We start from the raw sequence: 27,556 nt of genomic DNA on the forward strand, positions 1-27,556 counted from the left end.
AGGTCTTTCTAATTTTTTGAGGGGGTACCAAGCCTGCATCCACACTGTAAATATGACCTTTTTTCCCTCTTAGTTCAAATTAAGCTGTATTGCCACAAACAGTGAGGTATATTTTCCTTGAATAACTATGTACAATAAGTGAAATACTGTGATACAGCTGAATAATCCATAACCAGGTTATAATTAGCTTTGCTTTATTTCTTTCCAATACAGCATAGCAGTGGTACATTGAATTAAAAATTAATCCAATTGAAAACAAGTAACAAGTTGCAACTGAGTAAGGAACACAGGTGCGAGAACTTGGAAACTGATCGTAACTTATGCTCTGGGGGGAGTTTCGAAATCATAGTCCAAAGCCAAGAAGTTCAACTTCAGGAAGCCACCCCCTGAAGTAAAGTTTCAGAGATGCAGACGGATGAAGAAAGTATCTGGAGAATCAATGGCAGAATTTAAACTACCTTAATAAGATGGAACATATTTACCCTAAGTAAATAAAATCAAAGTCACAGAGGAACCCAAATCATTTAATAGATTAAATACAAATAAAAGAAGGAAGCACATCAGACCTATTCAAGTGAAAATGCAGTTACAATAATCTACTGAGTTGCAAGAACAGGTCAAAAATGGTTCTTGAAATGGACAAGAAATATATGATTCTGCAGTGGGAAGATAAAATGAACAGTAAATGATTTATTTGGTCTTGTGTTAAAAGCATATGATAAACAGGAAGAGGCAATTCGGGCTATATAGACCATTTGGTTGCTGGTAGCTGATTGGTCTGAGGAGTTCACTTTGCCACTTTTTTTAAAATCACTGCTAACTTCAACAGCATGGCTGCATAAATTGTTCCTGACTCGCAAATCTTTGTAAAAAAAAAAAAAGAAGCGATTCCTGTTTTCAACATTCAGTGCACTTCCAAAACGTTAACACTTGTTTCCGTGTTGCCTAATATATTAATATATAAGCCTAATACGTGAATATATTATTGCATAATATCAATATTCCCTAATTTATTAATATATTGCAAATAGATATGCAATAACATTGTCTCATGCAAAGTACCCCTTCCATCAACATAAGAATATCGCACACTCCTCTTTGTGAAAATGAATTAGTACGTGTGATGTCTTTTGAATACAGGAAGAATTATACCTTGAGCATTCCGGGGTTAAACACGTCATTTTCACCATTTTTTGTGAAAAGCAGCTTTACGAACGTATTTTATTCTTGCCGAGAACCTGAGGAAACATGGAAACGGGTTGATGTCTAATCTTTAAACAGAGAACAAAATACATTTACGTTAAAGCAAGAGTAAAACCTGCTGTTGGTCTATCGTTACTGTAGCTTGATCGTTGAATTAGCATAAAACCCCCCGAAAGCTTTCAGTTTTAGCTTACATCACATACTCACGTATTCTGAATTACACAGCTAACGGCAAAACAGACTGCATCCCTGAGTCGGTTTGCACAGATATGAAATACAGAAATGCAAAACAAAACCAAGACAATAAACTCCAGGAGGTCACACAAGTCGCTGTCGTTAACCAGCAGTCATGCCTGTCAGAAGAGAGTCCTACTGGTGGTGATGTGTCGGCAGCGGCGTCTGATAAAAACGCAATGTTTTAATCCGTGGCGCTAATGGCCTTCAGCACACAGTGTGCACGTCAGCCGTAGTATTTAATAATCTCCCCTGAAGGGCTCAATTATCTCTTCGTCCAGTGTGTCGCAGAGCTGCCGTGAGAGCCTATATTTACTATGTGTTGCACCCTGAGTCAGAACAGGCTCTGGCTTTCGCCCTCGCCAGAATAAATGGTTCTCTGATATATAGAACAGATAAGTTTACGGTATCATTCATTCATAAACCACCTGGCTGCGGAACAAGTGAAAGCTTGCACAGCTCCTCCCCCGTTTGGGTTACAGAGCCTGCGGTCCCATACCTTGGCAACATGGCCGCTGTCAACCTCGAACCGCCGCTCGCAGAATCTCCGTGGAGATCGCCCATGGCTGCGTACTTCCGGCACCTCTATCAGCCTGTGATATCGATGGTCCGGCGAAGCGCCTTCGTCGGCGGTTATTCGCGGGTGCGCCGGGTCACGACCCCACGCCTGCACCAATCAGAGGAGCAGTCCGCCGCCTGGCGTCCGTTTCTTCTCAGCCAATCGCCGAGCGCGGCGCCTAGCGGGCGTTCTGTTTGGGTGCGGAGCTGCGCCGCAACTGACAGGGAGAAATTTAAAAGGCAGCCGGTAACGAGTAGCTTTTACCTGTTTGAATGTGTAACCCCCTTCCACCCCAGTCCGGTTAGTTACACGGTGCATGCAGCCTGAGGTAATGCACTGCTTGGCTGTGGATCCCATGAGCAGATGTTCCATGATTTCGACGGCGAGTATAACTTAGGTTACCTCGGCAAGCCCGGTCCTCCGTCAACACGGACGCGCTGTTGTCCAGTCGGGTTGTGTTTTTCGGCTCCGGAGCGATTTCTTCAACAGGTGAGCATCCTTTCCACGTTTTTTTTTTTTTTTTAAAAAGACCCCCTTTGAACTTTATTAATTGAAATCGCGATACATTAGACAAAAGCGCCCTTCAAGAAGGACGTACGTAACCTATGTGTAAAGATCGAATTCAAGAAAACGCAAAATCTATGCTATCAATCGACAAAATGCGGTTTATATTTATTATTATTGCGCTTCATGTCGTATCGATACGGCAGAGCAGACGATTGGCTGCAATCGGTGTTTTCGTGATGCTTGTCTCATGTGTACTCCAGCCTGAGATGTGTCAGAGGCTCGGGAACGGTGCTGGTGACCGTGGGCATTACCAGGATGTCGGTGGCCTTTTGCAATGTGTAGATCGGTTTTGTGTTTGAATCCCCTCTTAACACAGGACGTGCGTGGTTAGTGTCGCCAGCCCGTCAATGTTTCAGGACGCCGAAGAAACTCTAGTTGCCAATGTGGTGGCTTTAAGGAAGCAACTGAGGAGAACGGAGAGCAGCCTGCAGAGTCTGGGGGAGCAGCTCAGGTAGGGCGGTCCGAAGGCCTGTCTGACGTTCACCGCTGTAATACTGATAGTCTGCCCACGCAGTGTCTGCCAGTCCCACAGTCCAGGTGAAAGACCTCTTCAGAAACCTCCGCTCTGAAGCGTGCGGCACTTTTGAAAATGTTTTGGTAAATGGGTCGGGTCTGGGAGTCGTTTGGGCTGTGTGCTGTCTCTGTGTGCCAGCCAGGAAGGTCAAACCTAACTCCAGCCTGATTCACTCCTGGCCAACGGCCTGGACCGGTGAAATAATCCTGGAAAAAGGTTTCCATAATAAAAAGGCGGGTCAGACGTGTCTGAACCTGGGCTGATGCCCGCTCCCTCTCGGTCTTTACGCCTGCGTTAGCGACGACTCCGGCGGCTGCTCGGGCTTGCGGGGCGCTGCGCCAGGAGGGCTGACCCTGGAAGATCTCCAGCGGCCCGACGACATCCCGCCGCTGCCAGGCGACCAGCAGCACCTAGCAGCCTGCGGCGGGACGGCCGAACGCAGGGGCAGCAGAGCCAGCTCTACTGACGGCCAAGTAAGAGACAGCGCAGGGCCTCGCGCTGCTGGGCATGGGCACCCACCCACCCACACATCACAGCTGAGCTCTGCACTTACACCAGCCCTCAGCTAGGCCAAGATGGGGGGTTTTGTCTTGTTAAAAGGCTGGGGAGTTTAAGTTGCAACAGTTAAAAGGCAGCCTCTTACATGTTTAGGAATTGAAAACAATGAAAGGGCTCAAATAAAGCCTGTTATTGGGTCTATTAAGGCTTCAGACGTTGAAATTGGTGAGCGAGAGGAGCAGAGACCTGTGGGAGTGTGAGACCCCAGGACTGGGGACCTCTAGCTTGGTGAAAAGGTGGTCTTGGGTGTTCAATAAATCCCCCTGGAAAAGGCAAAGTGAAGAATGTGTCCTGTCCAGTTATCCGAAGGACCTGAGACACTAACAGAGACGTGAAAGGGGGACGTCACTACACTCTACAGCACAACTGTTCCTCTGTAGAAGAGAAATGCAGTGTTTTGGCTTCTAAGAAAAATAGAACTGAATGCCAATATTCAGTAACTTATTTTCTGATCACCTGTTAGGTTAAGACTCACAGCCCCCTGTGAGCCCTCACTCTCTGTCATACCCTTGCCACAGGGTTTAACCACAGGGATGTGAGTGTGTGAAGGCCAGTTGTTTCTGTCGGGGTCTGTAATGGCTCTCTGGCACTGCAGTCGTTCTCAGGTCCCCCTTCCTCTGCCCAGCTGGTCGAGATGGAGAACGCTCAGCTGCGGAGCAAGCTCAGCACCATCCGGGAGGAGAATTCCTGCCTGCTGGTCGAGAACCGCCAGCTCGCCAGCAAACTGGAGGGCCTGCAGTGTGAGCTCACCAACTCCAGAACCAAGGTGGGCGGTTCTGTCACCGCGGAGCGGTACTGATGGGGTTTCCCATCTGTTTTCAGCAGCAGTTATTTGCGTCGTTCTCTGTTAAAAGTTTTGGCAGGATTGTTGAGAACAATGAAAGAAAAAAGTCTTGTGCCAGCAGAACTAAGTGGAAATTTAACAGTTTGTAATGAGGATAGTAGTGTTTGCAGTAAACTTTAAAATAAAAGTGGCTGCAAAAGGTAATCGTGTGCATTAATCGAGATGTGGCCTGTGCAAGACCGTCACCTACATCAGAAAGATTGAAACATGATCAGTCATAGTTGCAGAGGGTGAGATTACTGTAGACATTGATGACAACCAGATGCAGAGGCTGCAGTGTTGAAGTCCTGGCTAATGAAATGACAGTATTTCTTAATCCCCCAAGGAGCCGGGGACAGTGATTTGCTCAACACAGACACTTCCAGCTGCAGTTCAATCTCCATTTTCCAGATCCGGCTGCTGGAATCCACTGTGGGATCAAGGGCTTCCGTTATCCCTGTGCTGAAGGAGCAGATCCATGGTTTGGACGCCGAAGTTAAAGCCCAGGAAAATGCACTGAGGTAACAAATCGCAGCGAGGGGGAGGGAAGCTTCGACCAAGTCTCACTTTCTAAAAGAGTCTGAAGGATGTCAGAGTGGTTAACCCTGTTATTTGGTCCATGTTTGTACATGCTGCCAGTCATGCATGGTCTAGTTTGGTCACAGTGTACTTTCTGAATCTTATCATCTGTTTTTCTTTTGCTCAGCAAGCAAGTGCTTAATTTTCAGTTCTTTACACTTTGTGGGCTGAAAATCAGCAGGTGATCAGAAAGGTTTTCAGGGAGGTCAGTCTTTTCTGTTTCTTCCTGTTGGAATTTAACAGTTTCTGAGTTACATTTGACTTGGCTTGTGTTGCAGGGACGCGCAGCTGAGACTGGAGCAGAGCCAGCAGTCCAAGCTTTTCAGTGAGAGAGCCGCAGAGGCGCTGAAGGAGGAGCTCAGGAAAGTGAAAACGGAGTTAGCTGAGCGAACCAGACAATGGAAAAGGTAACGGAGGAGCATGAAGGTGTTTCTGTAAAAGCATCTTGTAAACTAAAGCTATAGTGGTTAGCGAAACAACAGTTTAAACTGTTTTTTGATTAGTATTAGAAAACATACCTTGGTAATTGGTAAGAAATTGATTTTTTGTGATTTGAATAGCCTTGAGCTGTTTGGAGAATGGTTTTGTCTTCGGTGCTGATTTTGCGCTGCAGGAGAGTTGGATAAGGGATTCGTCTTATTAGAAGAGAAGACATGAAATCGCTTCTGTCTTCGCACAGGACTGAGCGGCAGAGGAATGAAGCCCTGCTGAATGCAGAAAAGCTGACGGTGGCTTTCCAAGAGCACAAAGTGAACGTGTCGGTAAAGCTCAAGAAGGTAAATCCAGCAAACGGACACGGATAACTCCATGTTCACCGGAGCACTTTGTGATAGCGCTGGATTTTATTACTGCCCTATAATTGAAAGATACAATTTTTGTCATTTTAGTATTACGCCTTTGCTGAGATGACAATGGGGGCTTATGGCCCATACCGCACACACACGCACACGCACACGGTGTAATACTGAACAGCCACTCAACTGTAGGACTAAACTGGAACCAGTAGGTGCATTAAGCATCAGTTTTTCACCCTTTATAGATTGACGCTGCCTCTTGATCCATGCTTGCCCCAGCACAAACTAGCTCTTGAGCCAGCCCCGCTGCCCGCGCCCCTGCTGACCGGTGCCATTCCCCCCGCAGGCTGCAGAGGCGGAGCAGAGGCTGAAGGTGGGCCTTGAGCAGCGGGACGCAGCACAGGAAGCGCTGCGGAGCCGGTGCGCGGAGCTGGAGCACGAAGGGAGCGAGATGAGGCGGCAAATAAGGTCTGTAACTCTCTGCTCTGCTCTGCTCTGCTCTGCTCTGCTCTGCTCTGCTCTGCTCTGAGAGCGACTCTCCCGAAGAGCCGATCCAGGCCTTTCTGATGTCCTGTAGTTTATATTCCGACACACCAGAGCTCCTCACACTAGCAAACAGTTTCAGTCAGGTGTGTGAAAAAGGTTGCAGGAGAAACGGTGGCTCCATGCAAACGTGCATTCGGATCTGTGAACGTACAGAAATGTTTTCAGTTTAGATTTAAAAGGATCAGTCATTCCGCGGTGTGCTGGCCAAGAGCCGCTTTGCTGAAGCAGCACTGCTTCTGTTTTTGTGTTGAGAAGAGGCCAGGGTCAGGAAATCAAAGGCCATGCTTTTTCTGGAGAACATAGATCACTGATGCAGTTAGGCCCTAGAGCACACAGCCTTAAATCTCCGGGGTAAGATGTTGTTGTTCACCTTGAACTCTAACAGTGTGACCACTAATGGCAGAGTTTCAAGGCTGCAGGCTTGTTGCCATTGGTTTCCACACCAGTGAGGTTCTGTCCATGAAATAAGCATTTCATTGCTCTTGTGCATATGACAAATCAACTGAACTCTCCTCTGCTGTAGGCAGCTCAGTGAGGAGCACGGCAAGTCTCAGGTGATGCAGAGCCTCCTGGCTGCTGAGAAGGCAGACCTGCAGTCTCTGCTGGAAGAGTCCAGGCAGCAGATCCTGAAGCTGGAAGGGGAGCTGGCGGGACGGGAGACCATCCTGAGAGAGAGAGAGTCTCTGAAGAGGGAGAACGGTGACCTGAGAGCCCTCTCCGACTGCCAGAGCCAGCGGCTCGCCCAGTGCCAGCGAGAGATGGAGGAGAGCCAGGCAGAGCTGACCAGCCTGGAGTCCATCCTGGCTCAGCTCCAGTTTAAAGAGGTACAGACCCAGAGACAGGTTCACGCCAGCAGCTGTCAAACTGCAGCTTAACACAATTCCTGCTGTAAAGAAGATGAATTACTTGAGTCTGATTTATAAGGATATATTTTTTCAAATTCCCAGTTACAGTTCAGAGAAGACTACCTGCTTGTGGCTAAGAGAGAAATATCACTCGGCAAGAATGTGTTATGATTAGGTCACCTTCCCTGATGAATATGGTTGTACATGCTTATGGCTGGGGCATAACCGGTCTTGACAATCGTTGAGATGTATGGGGTTGTGTAAAAGTCCCCCTTCCTGAAGCTTGCGATGGCCTTGCTCCTGCGGCTTGTCCGGTGTGCGGTTCCTTGTCTCGAGCCCGTGTGTCACGCCGTGGCGAGACGAGTGCGTGCGTGCTCTGCAGCGCTGATGACTACAGATGCCCACAATGTCTTCCAGGAAGAAGACGGGGTGCTCAGGGCAGAGCTAGGCGGAGTGGCCCCTAAAGACTGCGGCGGCGAGCGCAAGGCCGTGTCCCAGGACCTCAGGTACCCCTTTTTCGCAAACGGGATGAGGAGCTCGCTAATGCCGCAGAAGACGCGGCTTCAGAAGCAGAACTGTGTTTCACGTTGTGCACCGCCGGTGTCCTTCTGATGCTGACGAGGAAGCAATGATGTTTTGAAGGCTGCAGCTCTCCAGGAAGGACCCGGGCCCTCCGGAGAGCCAGGGCCCCAGCAGCGCCGTGCAGAGCGAGCTGGCCAGGGCGACACAAGGTGGGTGAGTCCAGCCTCTCCCTCAGCATTTCCTGGTGAAGGGAGATTTTTTTCTGTCAGTGCGGGGTGATTCTGCAGGCCACGCCCTCAGCAGCTGGACTCGAAGACTGCTGGCACGTGCTCACATGACCCATTCCCCTTGACACCTAGTTGTCGGTGTCACCTGTTTTCTCGCACTGAAAGTCACTGCAAGGTGCCTGCGTGCAGGACTGCAGTCGTGGCAGTGTTTCTACACTTGCATGGTGTGCTCTCCTGTGAGTGCCTTCTCTGTGATTCGTCAAGAGGTGGTCACACAGGAGTGTGAGTGGCAAGAAAGAATGAATTGTTTTGTGTGTTTTGTAGTTCCCGCCTGCCTGCAGTACTTCTGCAAAATCGCTTCATGCATAAAACTCGAGCATCAGTTTCTTCCTTTCATTGGCTGTTTCTTCAGCTTGTTCACTCTTTCCTCTGACTCTGGATTTGAGAGGAAAGGAGGCGTTTGTAGCCGCTTAGAAGCTGCGATCTCGCCGCCCCTGAAAAATCGACATTTTTATTGAGATCTACGCTAAGAATGCTTGCAGATCAGTTCCATGAAATAGACACCAGTTTTAGGGTATATGTTATATAAAGGTCTTTCTTCAAATTAACCATCAGGAACTGAGCATGCCCACCTCTGAAATATGGCCTGTAAACACGGCAATGTGTGGTGCTTCTTTGAGGTGGTAATGGCTATGTTAGCCTGCCTGTGCTGTCACGGGAGCAGCCTGGGACTGACCTCTGCCCTTCTGCCCACTGGCCAGGGGACAGGAAGTACCAGCAGCTGCTGCCCATGCTGCAGGCCCTGGAGCGGGACAGGAGCAGGCAGGCCGCGCTGGCGTCCCGGCTGCGGGAGAGGCTGGCCCAGGCCCAGGACGAGACCTCCTCCCTGCGCTCCAGCATGGACCAGCGCGCCGTCCACTTCCAGCACATCCAGGACGAGCTGCTGGGCAAGGCTGCTGAGGCCACCAGGCTGGAGAAGGAGGTGGGCAGTTCGGAGCCGTCCCTTCCTCCGGGGGGCCGCCAGCACCGAGCCCTTTTTTCCCTTTGCAATCATTTTTTACAGTTTTATAGACTGAAGGTGGTACGGCTCCAAACTGTCTGCCACTGAGCTGAATACAACGTTTTCGTCAATGCAGATGCAGGGTCTTTGAGGAACCAGAAAGAAACTACATTTTAATAACTCCTATTGAAATAGTCGTACGGTGTGCAGTACTGTTAGTCTGTTTACTATTGGTTTTTGAATTGCATTTTCATAGCAGTTAGGTTTTGCCCTCTAGTGGTGATGATACAGAATTGTAATATTAAAATACTATTACATAATGTGCTTCACTCTCTTTATAACAATTTCTTTTTGTCAACTGTTGGTTGAGCTTTTCGGTCTTATGATTACAGTGGAATACAAAGCTTAAGAGCTATTTGTATGCTATACTCATAGGGGCCACTGTGGAGTTTTTGGAGTACACCATATCTTCTTGTTCAGAGAGAATTTTTAAGTGTTCTTATACGTGACAGAAGTGAGGCCTGTGACAAACAAGTGACAGGACTGATTTGAGAGCCCATGTCTGAGTGTTCTGAGTCCTCGACTGAGCGCAGCTGTGTCTTCCTGCTGTCGCATGTGCTGGAACGCAGCTGAAGAGGAAGAGTTCTCGGCTGGCCGCGCTGCAGAGGCAGATCGAGGAGAAGACCTCGGCCTACTCCGCTGCCGCGGTGAGGAACACGGAGCTGGAGCAGGAGCTGCTGGTGAGGGGAGCGCCTGGAACCCGAGCTCGCTCTGAGCACCGCAGTGCAGCCTCTGGCTTCTGTTCCACGATTCCACAATTGAGCCAGATTTCAGAAACCACATTTATTTTCAGGGCACATGGGAATTTTCTCTTTTTGCTAATAATTCTCAAGTCAGCAGATGTGTACAATCTAACACAGCATCTGCAGAAATATCAACAGCGTCAGTGTTTGCAGGTGGAGGTGCAAATCAGCAGTCGAGTTTTGACTGTAATAAGTCAGTGTTGCTGGGAGTTGTGTTGTCAGCATGACTCCTGCGTGTGTGCTTTGGTTTGGATTTTCTTCTTGTCTTGAGTCCGTGAACCAGGCTTGAGGTTTGTCAATGAGGAGCCGGAATTTGAGAGTGGGGTTGGAATCCTTTTCTTGCACAATGAAAATGTGTGCCCGGATGGTAAGCAATAAAGACTGTGGCTCGGACATATTTTTCTGCTTTGGGATTCCTGAAGTCCTGAGGGGTTTGCAAAACTTTTAGTTTTATGAAGTTTAGAAAGACCCTACTTTTCTTTCTAGCGTGAATGAATAAAAATAGATATCTGTATATTTCTTCCTGTGCATTTAAAACTGAGAATAGGAGGCACTTTATTGCATAAAGATGGGAGTAAGGAACAGACTCCCCACCGACCTAGAACTTGAACCTCGCTTCTCTCAAGAAGTGGCTGTCTGAAATCCTCCGATCAATGAGCTTCTAGCAACCAAACCTGCTAGACTGTCTGAATAGCCCCGTTTTTGTAACCTTTCAAATTCTCTCATGTCAAATTAATGAGAAAACTCAAAAACTACTTCTTGGTAGGTGGTATTTTGATTTATGGAGTGTGTTCCTTCTCTTCCTCCGAGCTGCAAGCACAGCTTCCATCAGAGAATTTTCAGCGGATTTGTAGAACGGTTTGAAGATTGCTTTGATGCTGGACGGTCCGAACAAACACCACTCTGTTTGAACCGTCTGGCGCTGCAGGATGGAGATTTTGCTGCTGATATTGTAACTCTTTTCCCCACACAGCTACATTGTTATAGGCTTCAACACAATCTTAATGGTATACTAATGATTCTCTGCACTCAGACATTAAATTGCAAATGTAAACATGCAACTTTGTATACTAGAATTTCTGCATAGATAATGCTGGCTTGTGTTTAAACCAAGGCCTCTCCATAGAATACTCCTATTGGTTAGATTGAATTAAATTATTTAACTCTGCTATAAAGATATTAGAGAAATAAAGACATTTCCATTGCGTGTACTTGTGTATTTTTCCTGCAGAAAAGAGTTTTTGTTTTTGTCTGTTTGAAGATAAAAGTCAGTGATCCGAGTTGGATTATATGTTTTCCATCCAGTTGAAATTGTTGGCGGATATCCTAGTCATCGGGTTTGGTTGCAGTGCTGCGTCGGGAAATCTGCCTCATTTCTTTTTTTTCTCCTTCAAGGAGAAGAACAGCAGTCTTCAGCGCCTGCAGAACACCTTGAATAGAAAGCAGAAGGATTTCCAAGTGACTCTTGAGAAGGCCAAAAACCTTCACGTGGAACAGTGCAAAGAGCTGGAGAGCCAGATCGAGCTGGTAAGAGCTTCGTTAATGCAGGTGTAAGCAGGAAGGGGCTGTGAAATGCGCAGTACGTTTTTCACTCTAATACCAGTAGGATAATTCTGCTCTAGCTCACCGCTTGGCTACACATCACTTCTATAGAAGAGAACGGACACCTCTGCCTTTTCCTGTCCTCTTCACACTCGATCCCCCTGGTCTGCACATCCCTGACTGCTTTCGTTTCCCCTACTGTACTGATGGACGCCACATCATTTCATAGGCATGTACCAGTGTTTTCTTACATGACCTGCATCTTCACACATCCAGACCTGCATGACTCTTTCCACTGCCTCTTCTTGTACACAGGATACGTGCTCTGCACTGTCCGATGAACGTCAGTCTCAGCCATTTATCATTCCTTAGTGTTCTGAAGGAGGCTCCGTTGTGCCACCCGTGTTCCAGCTGTACAGAGGGCCTGTTGTGTGCACACTGTGTGAACGGACACTCACATGCTGGCAGCATGAAGCATGTGATGTGTCTTCCTTGTGCGGCAGTCCCGGTGTGATCTGGAGCAGCAGCAGGCGCAGATGAAGGAGCTGGAGAGAAGGGTGTCATCTGCGCAGCAGGACAGACGGAGCGCCCAGCAGAGAGCCGACAGTCTGCAGACTGCTCTCGCTCAGCTCCAGCAGGTACTACTGCAGGAGGCCGGGTGCTGTCAGTCAGGCCCCCTTGTCTTGTATAGAGCGCTTTGTCATTTTCAGCTCTGTAGCAGAGCCTATACTCCTTTGTCACATTACATGAGAGCATTGCAATAGTTCTTCAAAAACAAATTACTTAAAGGGATGGTGCAGTGTTGGTTGAAATGGACAGTGCAGAAACATTTAGCAAAACGTTTAAAATATTAACAAATTCTTTCATTCTTTTTTTTATCTGGCTTGCATTCTGCCAAACACACATTTTCTATCCTTAAGAAGTAACTGAACTTTTCTTAGACAAAAGACTGATGAGACACATTCTCTGTGAATTTCATCCGTGATTTATGCGAACACGCCTGCCCTCCTCAGAAAGCCCTGCAGACTCTGAGTTCAGCTAATGGGAACAGGCTGGTTTTTCACTGGCCTTGCATTAATACGTACCGCACTGACGTTGAACTATGGCGCGACTTTAGAGCTGACTCCCACCATTTTGAAAATATTTTGTTTTCCAAATCTCAGCTTACAAAAGAGCCCCCTGTCATAGATTGGAGGTCTTTGATGTGTTTGTCTTGTATTAAGTGCTGGACAATGCGTCCAGTATTAATCCACCTTGTGATTGGCAGGAAATGGAAGTTAACGAAACCAGGAACAAGGAGACCCTGAGAACTTTGAGAGAGCAGGCTGCAGGATCATCCACCCAGGTATGTTCCTTTGTGGCCAATCTTTAGGCACAAAATCGTCAACCCCCCTGCCGGGGCCACAGGCATACTGACCAGCTTTGGTTACTTGCCAACCCTTAGATAAGCTTCCATTTTTCTGATGCCCGTGATAGGTTGTATTTCATTGCATGTTGAGGAGGGAAATCGCAGGAAGTCCTCTGGGACAGGAAGCACCTACAGGAATGCTGGGTGCTGTCATTCAGGACCATGGGGATAAGATGACAGTCCTGCCACACAACAGTGAGCAGAGCATGAGTCACTGTTGCTCAGGGCAGGCGTGTCTGGGTCATGCTACATGCTCCTTGCGAATTGCCTGTTATTTTTTGACTTTGAGCTATTTTTATGTAGGCTTATTGCAGCGAAACAATATGACTACAGTTGTTTTCCCACTTCAGTGTTTTTAATCCGTTTAAACAAAGCAAAACTTTGAAGCTTTAGAAGAGGCAATATCGACCTCTTGGGTTTAAAGAACTGAAATACAGGTTTGAAATTTAATCCAGAAAAACCCCAGACCGTACATGAAATTTAATGATCATTTATGCAGATTATTTGCTGTATTAGGAGAGTTATTGTCTTTGAGAATTGAAGAATATTTACACTTCTTTTGCAGGTGATCTCTCAATTACTTGATTTAATACAACACCCACATAATTAATCTCAGTTAAATTATTCCATGTCTTTAGAATTTGAAGATTTAATCATTGAATGTGCTGGTTATTGCCCCTTCAGGACTCCAGTTGGGGAGTTTCCATTTATAGATTGTGATTTAACTAGAAAATGTTTTCTTCCTGGTTTTTATGACAGAAATAGACACAATCGCCCTTTCAGAAAGCATCTTCTGCACCTATTTTTATCCTGTTATTTTCAGGATTGCCATTGAATATGCTCCAGGCAATTCCCTTCTGAGTGCAAGCCCTTTATATTTCTTGTTTTTATGTTCTCTTACTGTACTTTGAAATCCCAGGAAAGGTTATTACTTTCTCTTTGCAGGTAAAATTTCTAGAATCGGCACTTTCGACCTGCAAGGAAGAGTTAGCCTTCTGTCTGCGGAGAGTAGAGGAGAGCAAGGAACAGTACGAAAAGCAGCTGGAGATGAAGTCCAAGGAGGTAACTCTTTTCCATACGGAAAGTTATACAAATGCAAGCAGTGATTTTCATTATAATAACAAACGTAGGGGAAAGGGGCCCTGTTTTGTTGTTGGTGTTGCACAGACGCCTCGCTCTAGCAGTGTGAATGAGAGCCCCTCTGTACACTGAACTGAAGGAGCTTCTGTCCTTGTGGGGCAGGTGGAAGACCTGCAGGCCGAGGTGAGACGCAGCACCCTGACCGTGCAGGAGGCTGCCCACAGCAACCTGCAGCTCCAGCACAGCCTGCACCAGCAGCAGGACATGCTGCAGCAGAGCACAGCCCGGATCGCTGAGCTGGAGGACAGCCAGGCCCAGCTGCAGAGACAGGTACTGGCAGCCCGGCCCAGCTGCAGAGACGGGTACCGACGGCCCGGGATCGAGCTGGAATGAGCCAGTGGAGACCCCTAGTGCAACAGGCTAACCCTGTGCTCTCTGCACATCTCCATTCCTGCCTCCACCCTGAGGTAGCTGGCAGCCTCTGTTCTTGAGGCAGAGTTGTTGCCTGTGTTGTTCTCCAGGCGAGCGTGTGGCACGCACACTAGTTAAAGCTGTGGCTCCTCTGTCCCGTGTACACTTCGTTTCTCTTTTCTTATTTATGTCTTTGTGTTTTTAGATGATTTACTTGCTCTCCGCTTCATCTGTGTTTTCTTGGAGCTCCAGCAGTATGTATACTTCATGACATGACGTGGAAATGCAAGCACTGTCACCTGGGGATTTGCTACGTGGTTGCAGGTGGCTTGTGATTGGATCAGGGCTCCATGAGTGTCGTCGGACAGTCAGCCAGGCTCACTTGCCAGCAGGGTGTTAGTAGAGAGCAGAACAGACCCCTTCATACCTTCCTCCAGGAGATTTTTTTACCATCTGACAGGACTCAGACCTCTATCGGCTTTTAGTTTTGTCACTGTGACACTGGCTAGCTTTGCAAAGAATTTAGGCGTGACCAGATTAAAAAAAAAAGTGCACACCACACTCTTTGCTAAATTGTTCCTACTTTAAGTGTGCTAAAGCAGGTTTTACACCCTGTAGACTGCAGAACCAGTTTTCTCAATCTGCCAGGCTGGCGTTGCCTTTAGTGTCACAGCCTGAAACTGAACCCACCCTGAGCAACTAAAACCCAGCGCATGGCTGCCCCTCCTACTGTGGCAGACAAGGGCAGAAAGAAAAGCCTCAGACGTTTAATTAAAGTTTTTCAATCGCAACTTTACACGTAAATAAATACAAATATTGCCCTTATCTGTTGTTTTTAGAAGTTTAGAAGTTGAGGTGTGAGAAGGCAGTTTAGTATCGAATGAAACCCTAAAAAGAGAGATGGGGTGCAGGGGAGTCCTGCTAGTCTGACTCGGTGTCAGTGCATAGACCGTGAAGGGGTGAGTGTGGACAGGGCTCAGAAGGTACCTGTGTACTGCAGGATCCTAATGAATCGCGAGTGGGGTGGTGAAATATGTTACCCCAGAATAAAGTAGCTGACGCCTTGGCCTGCTGGTCGTGCTGGTCTGTAGATGTGTTATTGAAAAGGTTCTGTCTTTGTGAACATCTTGCTAGCTGTACCTGATGTAGGCTCATTATAGCCTCGTCACGTTGCCTGGGGAGGTGCTGTGTGTCTGATGGTAATGTGCCAGAATTCTGCACTAGAATGTGACCTGAGGCAGGGTTCAGTGTGACGGTCCAGGACTTCTGTCTGGTATACCAGAGCCTTATCAGGAAAGGGTAAGTTACTGTGGATACCAGTGAGGGGTAACTGATGACAAAGGAGCAGCTGCTGCTCCTCTCCAATGTCCACTGTGATCAGGCTAGGATCCCGACCAATACTTGTTACTGCCTGGAAGTCCTGATTTCCTGAAGTCCACCAGGTTAACAGTGTGGTTTCATGTTTGCCAATCAACAGCCTGACACCTGATTGAGTTCCATCAGCCCTTCTGTTCCACCTTTGAAGGGATGGACAGCTGTTTGTTGGGTAGCTCTGCAGGCAGAGGGCTTCGTTCCTGTCAGTGTAGGTGCTGAACCTGTTAAAGATCCGTCAAGAGGCTCCTGTAAGAACAAATTCTCCCCAGGCTGGCGCGGCGTGCCCTGCTCTTGAGGCCGAGAGTGATGGTGTGTACTGTGACGCAGGTCTCCGTGCTGGAGCAGGAGCTGGAGAGGCAGAAGGCCAGCGCAGCTCAGGAGCTGAAGGAGAGAGAGGAGAAGCTGCAGGAGGCCTGCGAGGAGGGCGGGGACAGAGCGCGGCAGGCGGCCGAGCTCTCCAGCACCGTCAGGTCAGAAACGGCACTGCGTTCTCCTCTCACTTAACCAGGCTTTAGGGGCTTGTGCCCAGTGAGCGTGTGCCAGTGAGGCCTGTCCCACTGCATTCTGGGGTGGGGAGAGTGTTGGCTCATTACAATAATGCCAGTGGAAGTGCTCATACAGCTGAGCTCACAGTGTTCACAGGAGAATGACAGCAGTGACCAGATTCCTGCCCCAGTGTGACGTAATCCACACATGAAGGACCTACAGAAAAATAACACAAAATGTGGGGGATGTAAATTTTCAGCTGCGTGTTAATATGACGTGTAACATCTGTCCTAAATGCGTGATCTACTGAAACATGCAATTTATTTGAATTAATTATTTTAAATAGTGTGATGATTCTCATTTTCTGGAGGCAAGTCTAAAGTTAATTTTAATGCATCAGAGAAGACTGCAGTTTTACTAAGATATAAGAGTCCTCAGTTTCCCACTTTTCCACCTGATCTGCTGCACACTGTATAAATGCAAGTGATTTTTGATTAGTAGTAGTTACTGTATTGAGCCATGGTGGCTCAGACAGCAAGGGCGTCTGGCTCCTGAGCAGAAGAGGTTCAATCCCAGGTAGGGGTGAGTGATGGAGCTCCAATTCCTTCCAGACGACTCCCAGGTCCACTCAGTGCCGGGGTTTAATCCTTCTGGGGGTAACAGGCCGGCCGGAGCGTGATGCCGATCTCATCACCTCCCCCTCCAGTGACAGATGGTTGAGAAAAATGGTGGCCCTTGCCCCCCATTCCCCCAGGGGCCTTTATGGCCTGAAAAGGGGACCTAAAAGAAAGAAGTAGTTACTGTATGGTTTGCCTCTTGTGCTGTGGTGTTCAGTCAGTAGTGCTGCAGTGTTGTGCATCGTGGTACAAGTCTGCATGAACACGTGGAAGAGAAAAGATAGGATCTCGTCTTCTGCGTAGTGTCATTCTGGGAATCCAACAAGGCTTTTGATCTTATTACTTAACACTTGTTAACACGTTCACACAAGTTCTGTGTTGATGTTGTTGAGACTGACTCTGTACAAAGTATTCTTCTGTACATGCAGTCATCCATCCGAGCATTCAGATTAAAGCTCTTTTAATGATTTCTGATCATCCGAGAAATCAATTGGTAAAGGGTGTTTAAATTCCTAATTGTCAGAGCCAGTTGATTGCCACTGATCGGTCTGATCTGGTGGAGAGATAGCAGTTCAGTCTCATGATGATGATACTGAACTGCCTGATTGAAAGTTGGTGTAAAAGTGCTTACCTGTAGATTACTTGTAGATTGACAGCTAGCAGCAGACATCTAATATGGATCTAATAGCTAGCAAAGGAATGAACTCCCCAAGTTCCTAAGACCAGAAGAGTTTCAATGGATTATAGGATCCAACTGCTGCCAGCTGACTCAGTAGAGACAACAAGCTATTTAGTAAAGGTTAGGAATTTAAACTGTTTAAATGTAATTCAGGATCAAAACTATATATAATTTTCTGCAGAAGTGACCTTTTCTGAACTATTGTCATCTGCTGCCTAGAGTTACACTGAAACATGAGACAGATGTATTTTCTTGGAATCTTGCTCATTTGATACTTCATTGCATGCCCTGTAATTGCTGGCTTGTAACTTGCATTCAGTCATCATTGTGGAGTTGGTCTCAGACTCTCCACAGAAGCATACTGTATGTGATGCAAAATAGATGTGTGGATCTTTAGATGTAAATATGTTTGCTGCTTTTCCTGGAAGTATAATTACTGTGGTCCTTTAAGGGTTAATTAATAGTGATTTGGACTAATAAATAAAGCTTAATAAAGAAGGCTTTTGGGAAATGAGGAGAGAAGTCATATGTTTTCATCTGGAAGTGTCAGAGATAAATACTATGAGCTGTTGATAGTGCAGGTTTATTCCTGTAGGCAGCAGGGAATAAAGACATCTAGTCTTCATAAATTATACTCATTTTTTTTAAGCGTGAAAATGGGTCAGCTCACTTCAGATATTTTTAGGGAAGACTGTGGGATAAAATAACTTGTAATTTTTCCAGTCAAGCAATATCTAAAAATATGTATTTTCTTTATATTATGTTGTTCTGTGCTCCTTTCTTTCCACATCTTCTTAAATTCTTTTAAAATATTTCTTCTTTTTCTTATTTTATAAGCATAGAAAAATAGGATATTGGCACAAATTCAGATTTCTGCTTTAGCTAATTATCATTTCTGATAATTAGGTTTGTTCTTGCAAAAAACTTCTTTAATCTTCAAAAAGGAAGTGGTGTGTTCAATCAGTCATGAAAATGAACACACCTTGCTCATTTTCTGCTTTTTTTGAAGAGGAAAGAAGGTTTAGACTTTGCTTTCCAGGAATGCTTGAACAGTGAACGGTGTCTCAGAGTAAGGCCTGGTGTGTTTCTAGACTTGTAGACCAGACACATGGCAGTTCACTCTAGTGTTTCCCCGGATGGGGACTGTTGATGCGGACTGCTCTCTCTTTTCCGGTTTGCACACGAGACTGAACCACAGCTCAGGATGGGAAGAATGGAGCTGACTTTACCTCTCCTTCATCTCTCCTTTGTTGCCACATTGAAACACGTGGGTCTGGCGGCAGTGGAGAAGCTCTTGCTACCAGCTGGCTTGAGAGAGAATAGACACGTGTATGTTGGGATGAAAGCAATACTCTGTTCTGTCCGAGCAGTCATCCATCCCAGCATTCATCAAAGCAGTAGTCTGTGGTTAAAAACTGATTCACCACAAGCAGTTCGAGTTTGAGATTAGTTATCAGGCTCATCTTTTTTGAGACTGTTAAAAATCAGATTGGTAGTCTTGTGACCTTTTCCTCTTACTTGATATCCTGCTTTCATGAGCAGCTGTAGATGTTGCATAACTGGGTTTAAACTGCAGAGGGTGTTGACAAACAGAGGAAGCATGGCAGGTGTCTGGCACAGTGAAGCCCAAAACCACTGTGTGTGCTGGGTGACAGGTTTTTACCATTAAGCACTGGCTGTGTCATTTGCACCTGGGAGGCGGGTGAAGCTTAAAATGAACACAGGCCTGTGCAGAGGTGAAGGAACACAGCATATTCACAACACGTTACGTCTGGAAGTGCAGGAATCATGTGGAGTTCAAGTCCTGTCCGGGAATGTTGACAGCTGCTTTAGCTCAATATGTAGGTAAAGAATTCTGTGAATCCAAAAAAATTGCAATTGGGCTTTGACACCACAAGTGTTGGAGACCCCTGTCCTAAATAAAAGCAAAAACCGTGCTGAACTTGTAGAAGAAGTCAAATCATACTGATAGCCTACAATAATATAATTTTTTTTTGACTGAGGGTTCTTTCAGCTTGTGCTGTTTTTTTACAGTGTTTACTGGAGTTTTCTGGGACGAAGTGTAAAATGTCATCTTGCCGCAGGCTGTTCTGAGAGCAGATCTCATGACTCTGCAGGCCGTCCCGCCTCACGAGGACTGATCTCCTCTTGTTCGGCGCACGGACGGGGGCTATATAAGGAGCCCGCCTGTCGCCGGCCCGGGCAGAGGAAGGGGAGCAGACCTGTAGACCTGTGCCCTGAGCTCGTGTGTATGTGTGTGTGTGTGCGGTCTTCTCGCAGGCGGCTGACCATGGAGCTGGCCGAGTGCCGGGCGGAGCTGACGGAGACGGAGAAGGAGCTGCTCAGGCTGCGCAGGGACAGCAGCACCAAGGCCTCGCAGCTCAGCCAGCTGGAGCTCACCCTGCAGGAGACGCAGGGGCAGCTGGAGAAGAAGTCTGACTTGGGTACGGCCTGCAGGGAGCCTGTGCCGCTCACAGTGCAGGATTCAGGTCTTCCTCCCCGCGCCACACACAGAGTTATAGCTCTTTTTTCAGCTCGACCTTTTATTGTCAGCTTATGAGAGAGGGCTTTAAAAACAAAGTCTCAGTGCATGAAGTGCCAAGACTCCAGCGCGTGGGCCGTTGCACTTCACCTGCAGTCAGCAGTTGCAGCACATTTTGTAGTCCTGCAGCTAAGATGTCAGTCATGTGATCTTGGTCTTCTTTAGCCTTCTATCTTCATCTGCCGCTCTGAAGACCACGGCAGGATGGTGTTTGGCTGGGCAGGCCTCGCGCCCGTGGAGCGTCGGCTCCTTCAGGGGCTCCCTGGTGTGGAGAGGGCTGTGTGTGCGGGCCGTGAGGCAGGGCGCGGGAGTCAGGCTGCTGTTCTTTGTGTCGTGCAGTGATGGACCTGGAGGAGAAGCTCCACCGCAGCGAGGCGGACAGGCGCAACTCCCTGCAGCGCACGCAGCTCCTGGAGAGCCAGCTGCAGTCGGTGCGGGGCGAGCTGACGGACACGCTGAGCCACCTGCAGGAGCTGCGCGACGTGCTGCAGAAGACGCAGCTCTCCGCCGAGGAGAAGGAGGCCTTCATCGACAAGCTGGCCGGCGAGCTCAGGTGAGTGAGGCAGGGGCCCCGCCCTGTCACACGCACGCCGCCCACCTGCCCCCGGACCCCGGACGTCACGCCCGAGCCCACCCCTCCCGCCCGGCAGGAGCTGCGCGGCCGATCCCGCAGGCTTCGTGCTGGGCTCGGACACTTCACCGACAAGGGGAGCCGCCTGTCAGCTGCCCGCAGGGAAGGACTCTTGAGGGACGTGTCTGTTCCGTTTGATAAACATCATCGTGGGCGTCCTGATGTAAAGCTCTGAAAAATATTATTTATTGTCCGTTTTGCGTGCTGCTGTGAATGGTCATCGCTTTGCTTTGCTTCCTTAATGGTCTTTGGAATATTTTTAATATTCGGATAATGGCCTGTTTCAGTTTTTTCCTCCGTTCTGCTAAGTTCAGAATGAGTCTACGCCCTGTGACAGTTCTGACACAGAAAGCTGGAATCGAGTTCCTGATTGTGAGCCAGAAACCGCACATTTGAGGCTCTGATCCACAAAACGGGGACTTTCAGATGCTTTCTTTATAGGAAAGACTTAGCGGTGTTTCACTTAAGGATCTGCTTACTGCATATTTCTCAGAATATACTTGTATTCTAAACCAATGCAGACTAACAGAGAAGAAAACGCCTGAAAATGCCTAAACCTCTGTAATTTCGTAGGTCAGTGGCTCCTCTTTGCCGGCACAAGCTCTTACAAACTGTAGCTCCTCAAGTGACGGCAATCGCACATCTTCAGTCTATATTGAATGTACAAGTATCACATTTTGGAAGAATTGAAGTTTTTTAACACACAGTTATGTTATTTTTTAAGCTGGGGGTTGTGGCCGTGTTTCTGGTAGAAAAGAATCAGTCAGTCTGACAGTTCCAGCTCTCACCTCCTGTGCAATTTAAAGTTTTATGGGGAAAAAAAAATGTAACAGAGGCTTTAGAAAGAATGGTAACATAAGATTGTACTGTCTTGGTATTATTGAAGATTAACTGCCTTATCGCAGAACATTTTTGCATAAACTTTTTATTTTGTTTAGAAAAGTAGTTTTTTGTGTGTCTTTCAAATGTCATATGAATGTGGTTTAGTAGTGATTATTTATGGCTATGAAGGAGGAAAATTTCATTTGTGTTGGGGAAAATTGGTTTCTTTTATGCCTGAATACTTTATTAGGCTTAGTTGGTCAATATTATCTTTGCTTATTAACTTGTTTTGTAGTTTAGATGCTCATCAGTTAAAATAAATCATCCACTGTCCATGCCCTGGGCTAGAATTGGTTTCATGTCATCTATCATAGCAATCCCTTTATTCATGAAACATCTGGCCTAGTGACTGAAAGGCTTAATAAAGTCTTCTTCCCTGCGTACCAAACTAAAACATTAAAAAAATAATATTCCCATCAAGATATGCACACCTCTACAGCATTGTTTCATACATGCATATCAATATCGAAACCCTCACCTGTCCTGTTCAGTGAGCTCAATAATATAAACAGGCCCAGAAACACCTGTCCATGGCTGTGTGATCAGGAGTATAACTGATCACCTCAGGTCATACCCTTAACTCCCCTGCACAGTGTTATTTTAACATGGGGAGCTGTAGACAGGCCCTGATTCCCCACAGCTCCCCCTTTCTCTGATCTCACCAAGCCTGCAGAGCAGTGCGCTGCGCCTCACTAACCGGATGAACCCTAGAGATCCTTCCAAGCACTGACAGCCCTCCAGCTCTCCGCAGTGCAGTGTCCAAATGACACCTTTCCCAGCCCCTCCACACAGCAGGGAGAGACGATCAGCTGGGGTCCTCTGATCACCACTGCCGCCTGTCTTTCCAGCCAGTGAAAGCTTGGCCCACTTTGAGCATGCTCTCCGAGGGTGATGTCTGCGTCGTACAGCTGAAGAGCCTCCTCTCTTTTTAGTTTCAGAGTTTTTGTTTCCCCCATGGAAGCACACTCCTGGCACCTGCCTTTGGCTGTCTCAGCCGTTCTGAGCTCTCTGTTTGAGCTCTTGCTTGTCGTCCAGCCCCACTGACTTGAGAGAGGCGGGGACCTTGCACAGTGTCCCCAGAAACATAAGCAGAGTCTGTCCCATTTCGTGATCCCAGCAGAGGGCTGTAGTGCCAGGTCCTGCGAGGCAACTTCTGCGACACAAAAGCCTGTATTCGATGAGCCCCAGCATCACATTTGTCGAAGAATAAGAGCTACATCACCTGAGGGAACAATTCAACATCTCCACCCAATACTTTTATGGATTTTGTAACTGAATGTCTCTGCCCAAAACTGGTTTCTCTCGTTCCCTTGAGAAAATTGCTTAGAATTTCTACAAAATTTGCCACCTTTGTCCCTTGATTCGTTTGCTTTGTTTTATATGCCTAAAATACAATTAAATGATAAGCATTTCTGTCAAATAAAATATTCAAGAGTCTTTTTAAGAGCATCTCCGCAAAGTGGGCACTCTTCAGCAGTTCTCAGTAGCACTGACGGGGGGACGCCCATGCTGTGCGTTACCTGCAATGCTCCGAGTGAGATGGGGCTCAAATTGGCAAAATGCGCTCCTGACAGGAGGTTCCCTCTCTTTGCAGGGAGTGCAAGAAGGAGCTGGATGATCGGAACAACGAGCTTCTGGACATGGACTCAGCCCTGAAGGACAGACAGTGGGAGCTGCAGCAGAGAGCCAGCCAGGTACCGCAGGAATACACCACAGTCATTGTCAGTGGAAGAAAGGCCAACACACATGTCTCTGTATCCTCTCGGATAAACCCGTGTTGCTTACAGTAAATAACCCGTCATTATGGCAGGAGTGGCATGCCAGGACCTGCTTTTACAAAGTTCAGGCGCCTCTTATTATCGGTGCTTTTGGCTGATACCTGACTGACTTTATTTTTGCAGCTGGAGGAGGACTGACTTGGGAGCAAAATTTCTACTAGACATCTGGCCAAAATCCCTGCTTCAAAAATAATGTGAACTGTGTTTTACAAAATGAATGAGGCAAGACTCTCTGTGGAGAGTGGAAACGTTGTGTGTTTGTCTGTTTAAGAGTTTTGTGATCAAGTTTAAAGGGATGTCACTTGTGCTTAAAATACCTATGCCGAAAACAAAGTGCCCTTATTATGAATGAGAATCCCAATGAAGTAATGCAGAGAGATCAGTGCCATTCAGCTGAAGGTATGGTTGCTGAATGTGGTCCCTGAACTGCATCTAAAAATCCCATAAAATACAGCATAACATGAGCATCAAGAGATCTTTACACAAAGGTGAATGCGAATAACTCCATAGGTGTTGGATAATCTCGTGCTTGGTTGGCAAACTCCATACGCTAAGATGTAGCATGAAGCCCTTGTATTTGTTCATAAGGGATAAAGATGTTTCAGGCACTGATGCATTTCAGCCTGCTCACCACCAGGAAGCTGTGCCGATCTGCTCTTTCCCTTTGCAGCTGAGCCAGTTAGAGGTGACCGTGCGAGAGCACAAGTCGGAGATGGAGCAGAAGATATCCAGGCTGGAAGGGGCTTTGGAGAAATCCCAACAGGAAACCAAGGAGCGTGAAAAACAGGCGAGTGGCTCTCCTCCGGTTTTCTGTGAGCACGTTTATTTTCTGCTGTCTTTTACTTGACACACTGAGAGCTTTTGATTTGGCCCAGCTTGAAGTCAAGAAAGTGCCATTTCATTTCTGGTTACAGCCTACTTACTAGGAGCGCTTGGATTCCCTTCGCAAAGCTGAGGGTCATCTGAGTGCAGGGCCTGAGTTTTGGTTGACATTTTTTTTAAAGAAACAACCACAGCAAAAAGGATGAGGATTTCTTTCCAGATGGAAGAGGAGATTCTTATTAGTTCCCATGCAAATTAACATTCTCCCATATTGAGGTCAAGAGGCTTGTTTTGGAATGATTGGGTTGCTGTATTGTTACCGATAAGCAAGAAGCATGTCTTCAGCACAGCCAGACCCCAGCAGTTTGGCACTGAGCTCCGTCTCCAGTGAATAATTTAGTTCTTCCTCTTGTGTGTGCATCTTTCTTTTGGCACAGGATCTTTTTAACATAGAAATGATCACAGAACAACACTAGGTGGCCTCTCAGCCTCAGCAGGCTTCAGCAGTGCCTTCAGAGATAACTGTGTGTTTTTCTAAACCAGGCTAGTTGAGATTTTTAATGACATAAATAGATCGGCTTTTTAATTTCCCCCAGCGTTCTTCAAGACAGTTCAGAGACGACCCCCCCCCATATGAGTCCTGTTTTGACAGCTACTACCCACGATTCACTGAGGACACTGCCATCTTACAGGATTATCCTTCGATTTATGGTGTCAACAGCCCCCGTTTCCAAGAAGTAATTACAGTTCAGGAAATGGGAAAACCAGGCTGAGAGAGAGGGAACACCGGAGTCTGACTTTGGAGAAAAGGCCCAGTGAAGGAGGAATTCCACACTTCATTTCATGACTACACCCTCCGTGCAGTGAGGAGATGCGTCTGCAGTCTGCGGGCGTTGTGCTGTAATCGCCGCTGCCCGGGCAGAAGGGTGTAGCCCGAGACTAGGAAGCGGTGGTCCTGGCAGTGGTGTCTGTGTGCTCCAGGCCAGGCGAGCTGAGTTTAAAACTGTGTGTCCCTGTCACAGTGCAGCCCTTTGTCTTTAGTTTGCCTCCATTAGGAAAGTTTTTATGTTAGTCCCTTCTTCTTGCGGCATTCTCAACTACAAACCCCCTGTCTCCATGCACCAGAGTAATGTCCTCTGACACGCCTGCCTGCAAGCCACCTGTCCCTCAGTACACCACAGGCAGCACAGCCCTGTGTCCAGAGGCTCAGTGCTGATTGGAAGGGAGCTACTGTGGCTGACTAATCCCCCCTTGCACGTCCCTGCTTGGGGATCCCAGTGATCGGAGGGGGGCCAGTGGCATGAACCAGGCTCGAACCTGCGATCATAGAGCTCCACCTGCACTTGGGTGATCGCCTTTATCAGCAGAATGCCTTGAGCTATGTAAAAGTCAGAAGCAGTGCCCGTGATTAGTGAGCGACCTCTCTTGCCACCAGCCCATGACTGTTAATGAAGAGCCCCTGATGTCAGCCATATCGCAGAGCATCAGGGACAGGGGTGACACCAGCAGACCATTGCGTTTATGAGCTTCTGTTTTCCAAAACAATAATTAGAATTAGATTTGAAAGACGTGATTAATTGGAATTCCTCCTATAGCACTGTGTCATCTAAACCAACTGATCTAGTCTCGAAAACCTATTTTGTCTACTTGAACTGAATCCGGAGATTTTTTTTTCTCGTTTTCCTTGCAAACCGGGAGCAGGTGATCAACTCCCTCCTTCCTGATGGCTTTAATCTTCATGCAGGCTGTCTGTTTCCTAACTCAACAGGTGCACTTCCTTAGCGAGAGACTGGAGCTGGCAAAGACGCAGCTGCAGGAGAAGGAGGACTCTGAGAAGGTACGACTGCCGCTTCCTTTGCAGGGTCTTAACCCGGCCAGATGATCGGTTATCTCCGTTCTCTGTTGCCAAAGATTTCCAGGCTGTGCACGAGGACCTGAGCACAGAGCACTAGCAGGAAGCTGGAACACGTATTGGAAGAGCTGAAACAGCCTGGAATTCTTGATTCCCGGTTGTGCTGCTTGGCATCTCCCATGGCTGAGCAGTTGTGCAGAACCTGTGGTCTAGGCTGCTGTAATCTTCTGGGGCATGTGACGTGTCTGTGGAGGGCTTTGTGCTTCCTGGGCCGGTGTGTTCAGCTCTGATGCTGTGTTTCTGTCCTTGTCCCGGCTGGCTGTGTGCGGAGGGGTGACAAGCCTGGAGTGGCCTGGGCTTTTTCTCTGGGGCAGAGGGCGGGCTTTCTCCTCTCCTATGATCTCCTAATACACGTCGCCATATCTGGCAATACTGAGGGAAATCTAGCTGGAGACCTTTTTCTTTTTTCATTTCCTGTAACTCGAGCTTAGTTTTTGTTTGTATTTCCAAGTCCGAGAAGAAGTTTTTTTTTCTTGGGCTGTAGTTGAGTGAATACAGGGCACAGTGTCCAGGGGTGTCAGGTTACTGCTCCCAGCTGGGTATTGAGAGAACAAATTGGAAATACAAGTGTTCAGCCAGAAGACATGATTTGAAGTCGTCCATGGAGATGTTGGCATCTCTTTAGGAAACTTGCATTCAGTTATTATTGTTAATCTTTTATACAGTTTGCATTTTAGTGAAGCAGTCTCACTCAGGGGAGCAGCATTAGTGTCCCAGCTGGGGTTTAAACCCACAACCTTGTCCAGCTCCACAGTGCTGTCCAGGTCCTTGTGCAGGTTCTTCCAGCTCTTTCAAGTACATTTAAAAAAAAGTAAATGCACCACTAATGTAAGTGGAAAATACATATGGTGCTAAATCACTAAGCTGACATCACTTCCTGTATGTGTCTTGAATTCCTAAATCTGACCATCCAAAAAATGGATTTTTGGCCAGATTCAAGTGAACTATTTTGTATTTTGAAGTAGGGGCTTTCGTGATTTTCATGTTTTCCTTGTCTTACAAAACAAAACACTCAAGCAGAAAGCTTAACGAGCAGAAGGAGACTGACCATGTCCTCCGTCTGTTTGACGTCTGGGTAAAAGGCGATGAAAGAGGTCGTGAACCTGTGAAAACCCTGAGAATGACAGGACTTCCACTCAAGCAGAAACCAGAATTTAAACATCAATTGTGAATGTCAATGGGGACACTTAGAATAACTGGTCAGGGATAGTTTTTTCTAGAGCAAATTTGTCGCGTTTTTTTCTTTGTGTTTGGTCTATTACGTTACAGTTTATACGAGAAACTGTTGTTGATGTAAACAAAAACATCCTCCATTTGTTGTGTGTAGTTTGACCTCAGTTCAACTACTTTGGGTGCTTTTTTTTAGTTTGGTGTTGCCACAGACAGAGTCAGGTTTTTAATGCTTACAGCATATTTTTAACTAGCCTTCTCAAACATACCTTTGAGCTGTGTGGTACACCTTGAGCACACAATGAGAAGCACACAGTTTTTGGAGTTTAAAGAATTAACTCCAAATTACTTGTAACACAGGTAAGGAAAGCACTAGCTCGTTTTTGCCCTAGGAGCAAGTCAGTTGCTCTAATTGAAAATTCCTATAAAAATTTGAACTACACTACTT

General features: G+C 47.1%; 1 protein-coding gene and 1 long non-coding RNA gene across 2 annotated transcripts in view; one reads left to right on the forward strand and one right to left on the reverse strand.

Annotated features, from left to right (window-relative positions):
• Positions 1–258: 258 nt before the first annotated feature.
• Positions 259–2,015, reverse strand: LOC148823288 (uncharacterized). The gene is made up of 3 exons (XR_016093716.1): positions 1,937–2,015; positions 1,153–1,238; positions 259–428 (listed from the first exon to the last, which is right to left on the reverse strand). It is a non-coding gene; the product is annotated as an uncharacterized LOC148823288 (long non-coding RNA).
• A 177-nt stretch (positions 2,016–2,192) lies between these two features.
• The window catches only part of ccdc18 (coiled-coil domain containing 18), a 31,354-nt gene continuing 5,990 nt past the window's right edge, over positions 2,193–27,556 (forward strand). The window contains exons 1-24 of the mRNA XM_088927431.1: positions 2,193–2,485; positions 2,880–3,014; positions 3,376–3,550; positions 4,231–4,401; positions 4,870–4,979; positions 5,316–5,444; positions 5,717–5,813; positions 6,178–6,299; positions 6,901–7,201; positions 7,640–7,728; positions 7,865–7,953; positions 8,733–8,953; positions 9,601–9,711; positions 11,170–11,301; positions 11,820–11,954; positions 12,584–12,661; positions 13,670–13,786; positions 13,967–14,134; positions 15,917–16,059; positions 19,652–19,815; positions 20,253–20,466; positions 23,021–23,120; positions 23,875–23,991; positions 25,795–25,863. Of these exons, the coding sequence (XP_088783557.1) occupies positions 2,911–3,014; positions 3,376–3,550; positions 4,231–4,401; positions 4,870–4,979; positions 5,316–5,444; positions 5,717–5,813; positions 6,178–6,299; positions 6,901–7,201; positions 7,640–7,728; positions 7,865–7,953; positions 8,733–8,953; positions 9,601–9,711; positions 11,170–11,301; positions 11,820–11,954; positions 12,584–12,661; positions 13,670–13,786; positions 13,967–14,134; positions 15,917–16,059; positions 19,652–19,815; positions 20,253–20,466; positions 23,021–23,120; positions 23,875–23,991; positions 25,795–25,863 (3,156 nt within the window). The 5' untranslated portion in view covers positions 2,193–2,485; positions 2,880–2,910. The remainder of the gene's footprint in view (positions 2,486–2,879; positions 3,015–3,375; positions 3,551–4,230; positions 4,402–4,869; positions 4,980–5,315; positions 5,445–5,716; positions 5,814–6,177; positions 6,300–6,900; positions 7,202–7,639; positions 7,729–7,864; positions 7,954–8,732; positions 8,954–9,600; positions 9,712–11,169; positions 11,302–11,819; positions 11,955–12,583; positions 12,662–13,669; positions 13,787–13,966; positions 14,135–15,916; positions 16,060–19,651; positions 19,816–20,252; positions 20,467–23,020; positions 23,121–23,874; positions 23,992–25,794; positions 25,864–27,556) is intronic.

Source organism: Atractosteus spatula, chromosome 11 (genome assembly GCF_055471065.1).
Source record: "Atractosteus spatula isolate fAtrSpa1 chromosome 11, fAtrSpa1.hap1, whole genome shotgun sequence".
NCBI classification, from domain to species: Eukaryota; Metazoa; Chordata; class Actinopteri; order Semionotiformes; family Lepisosteidae; genus Atractosteus; species Atractosteus spatula.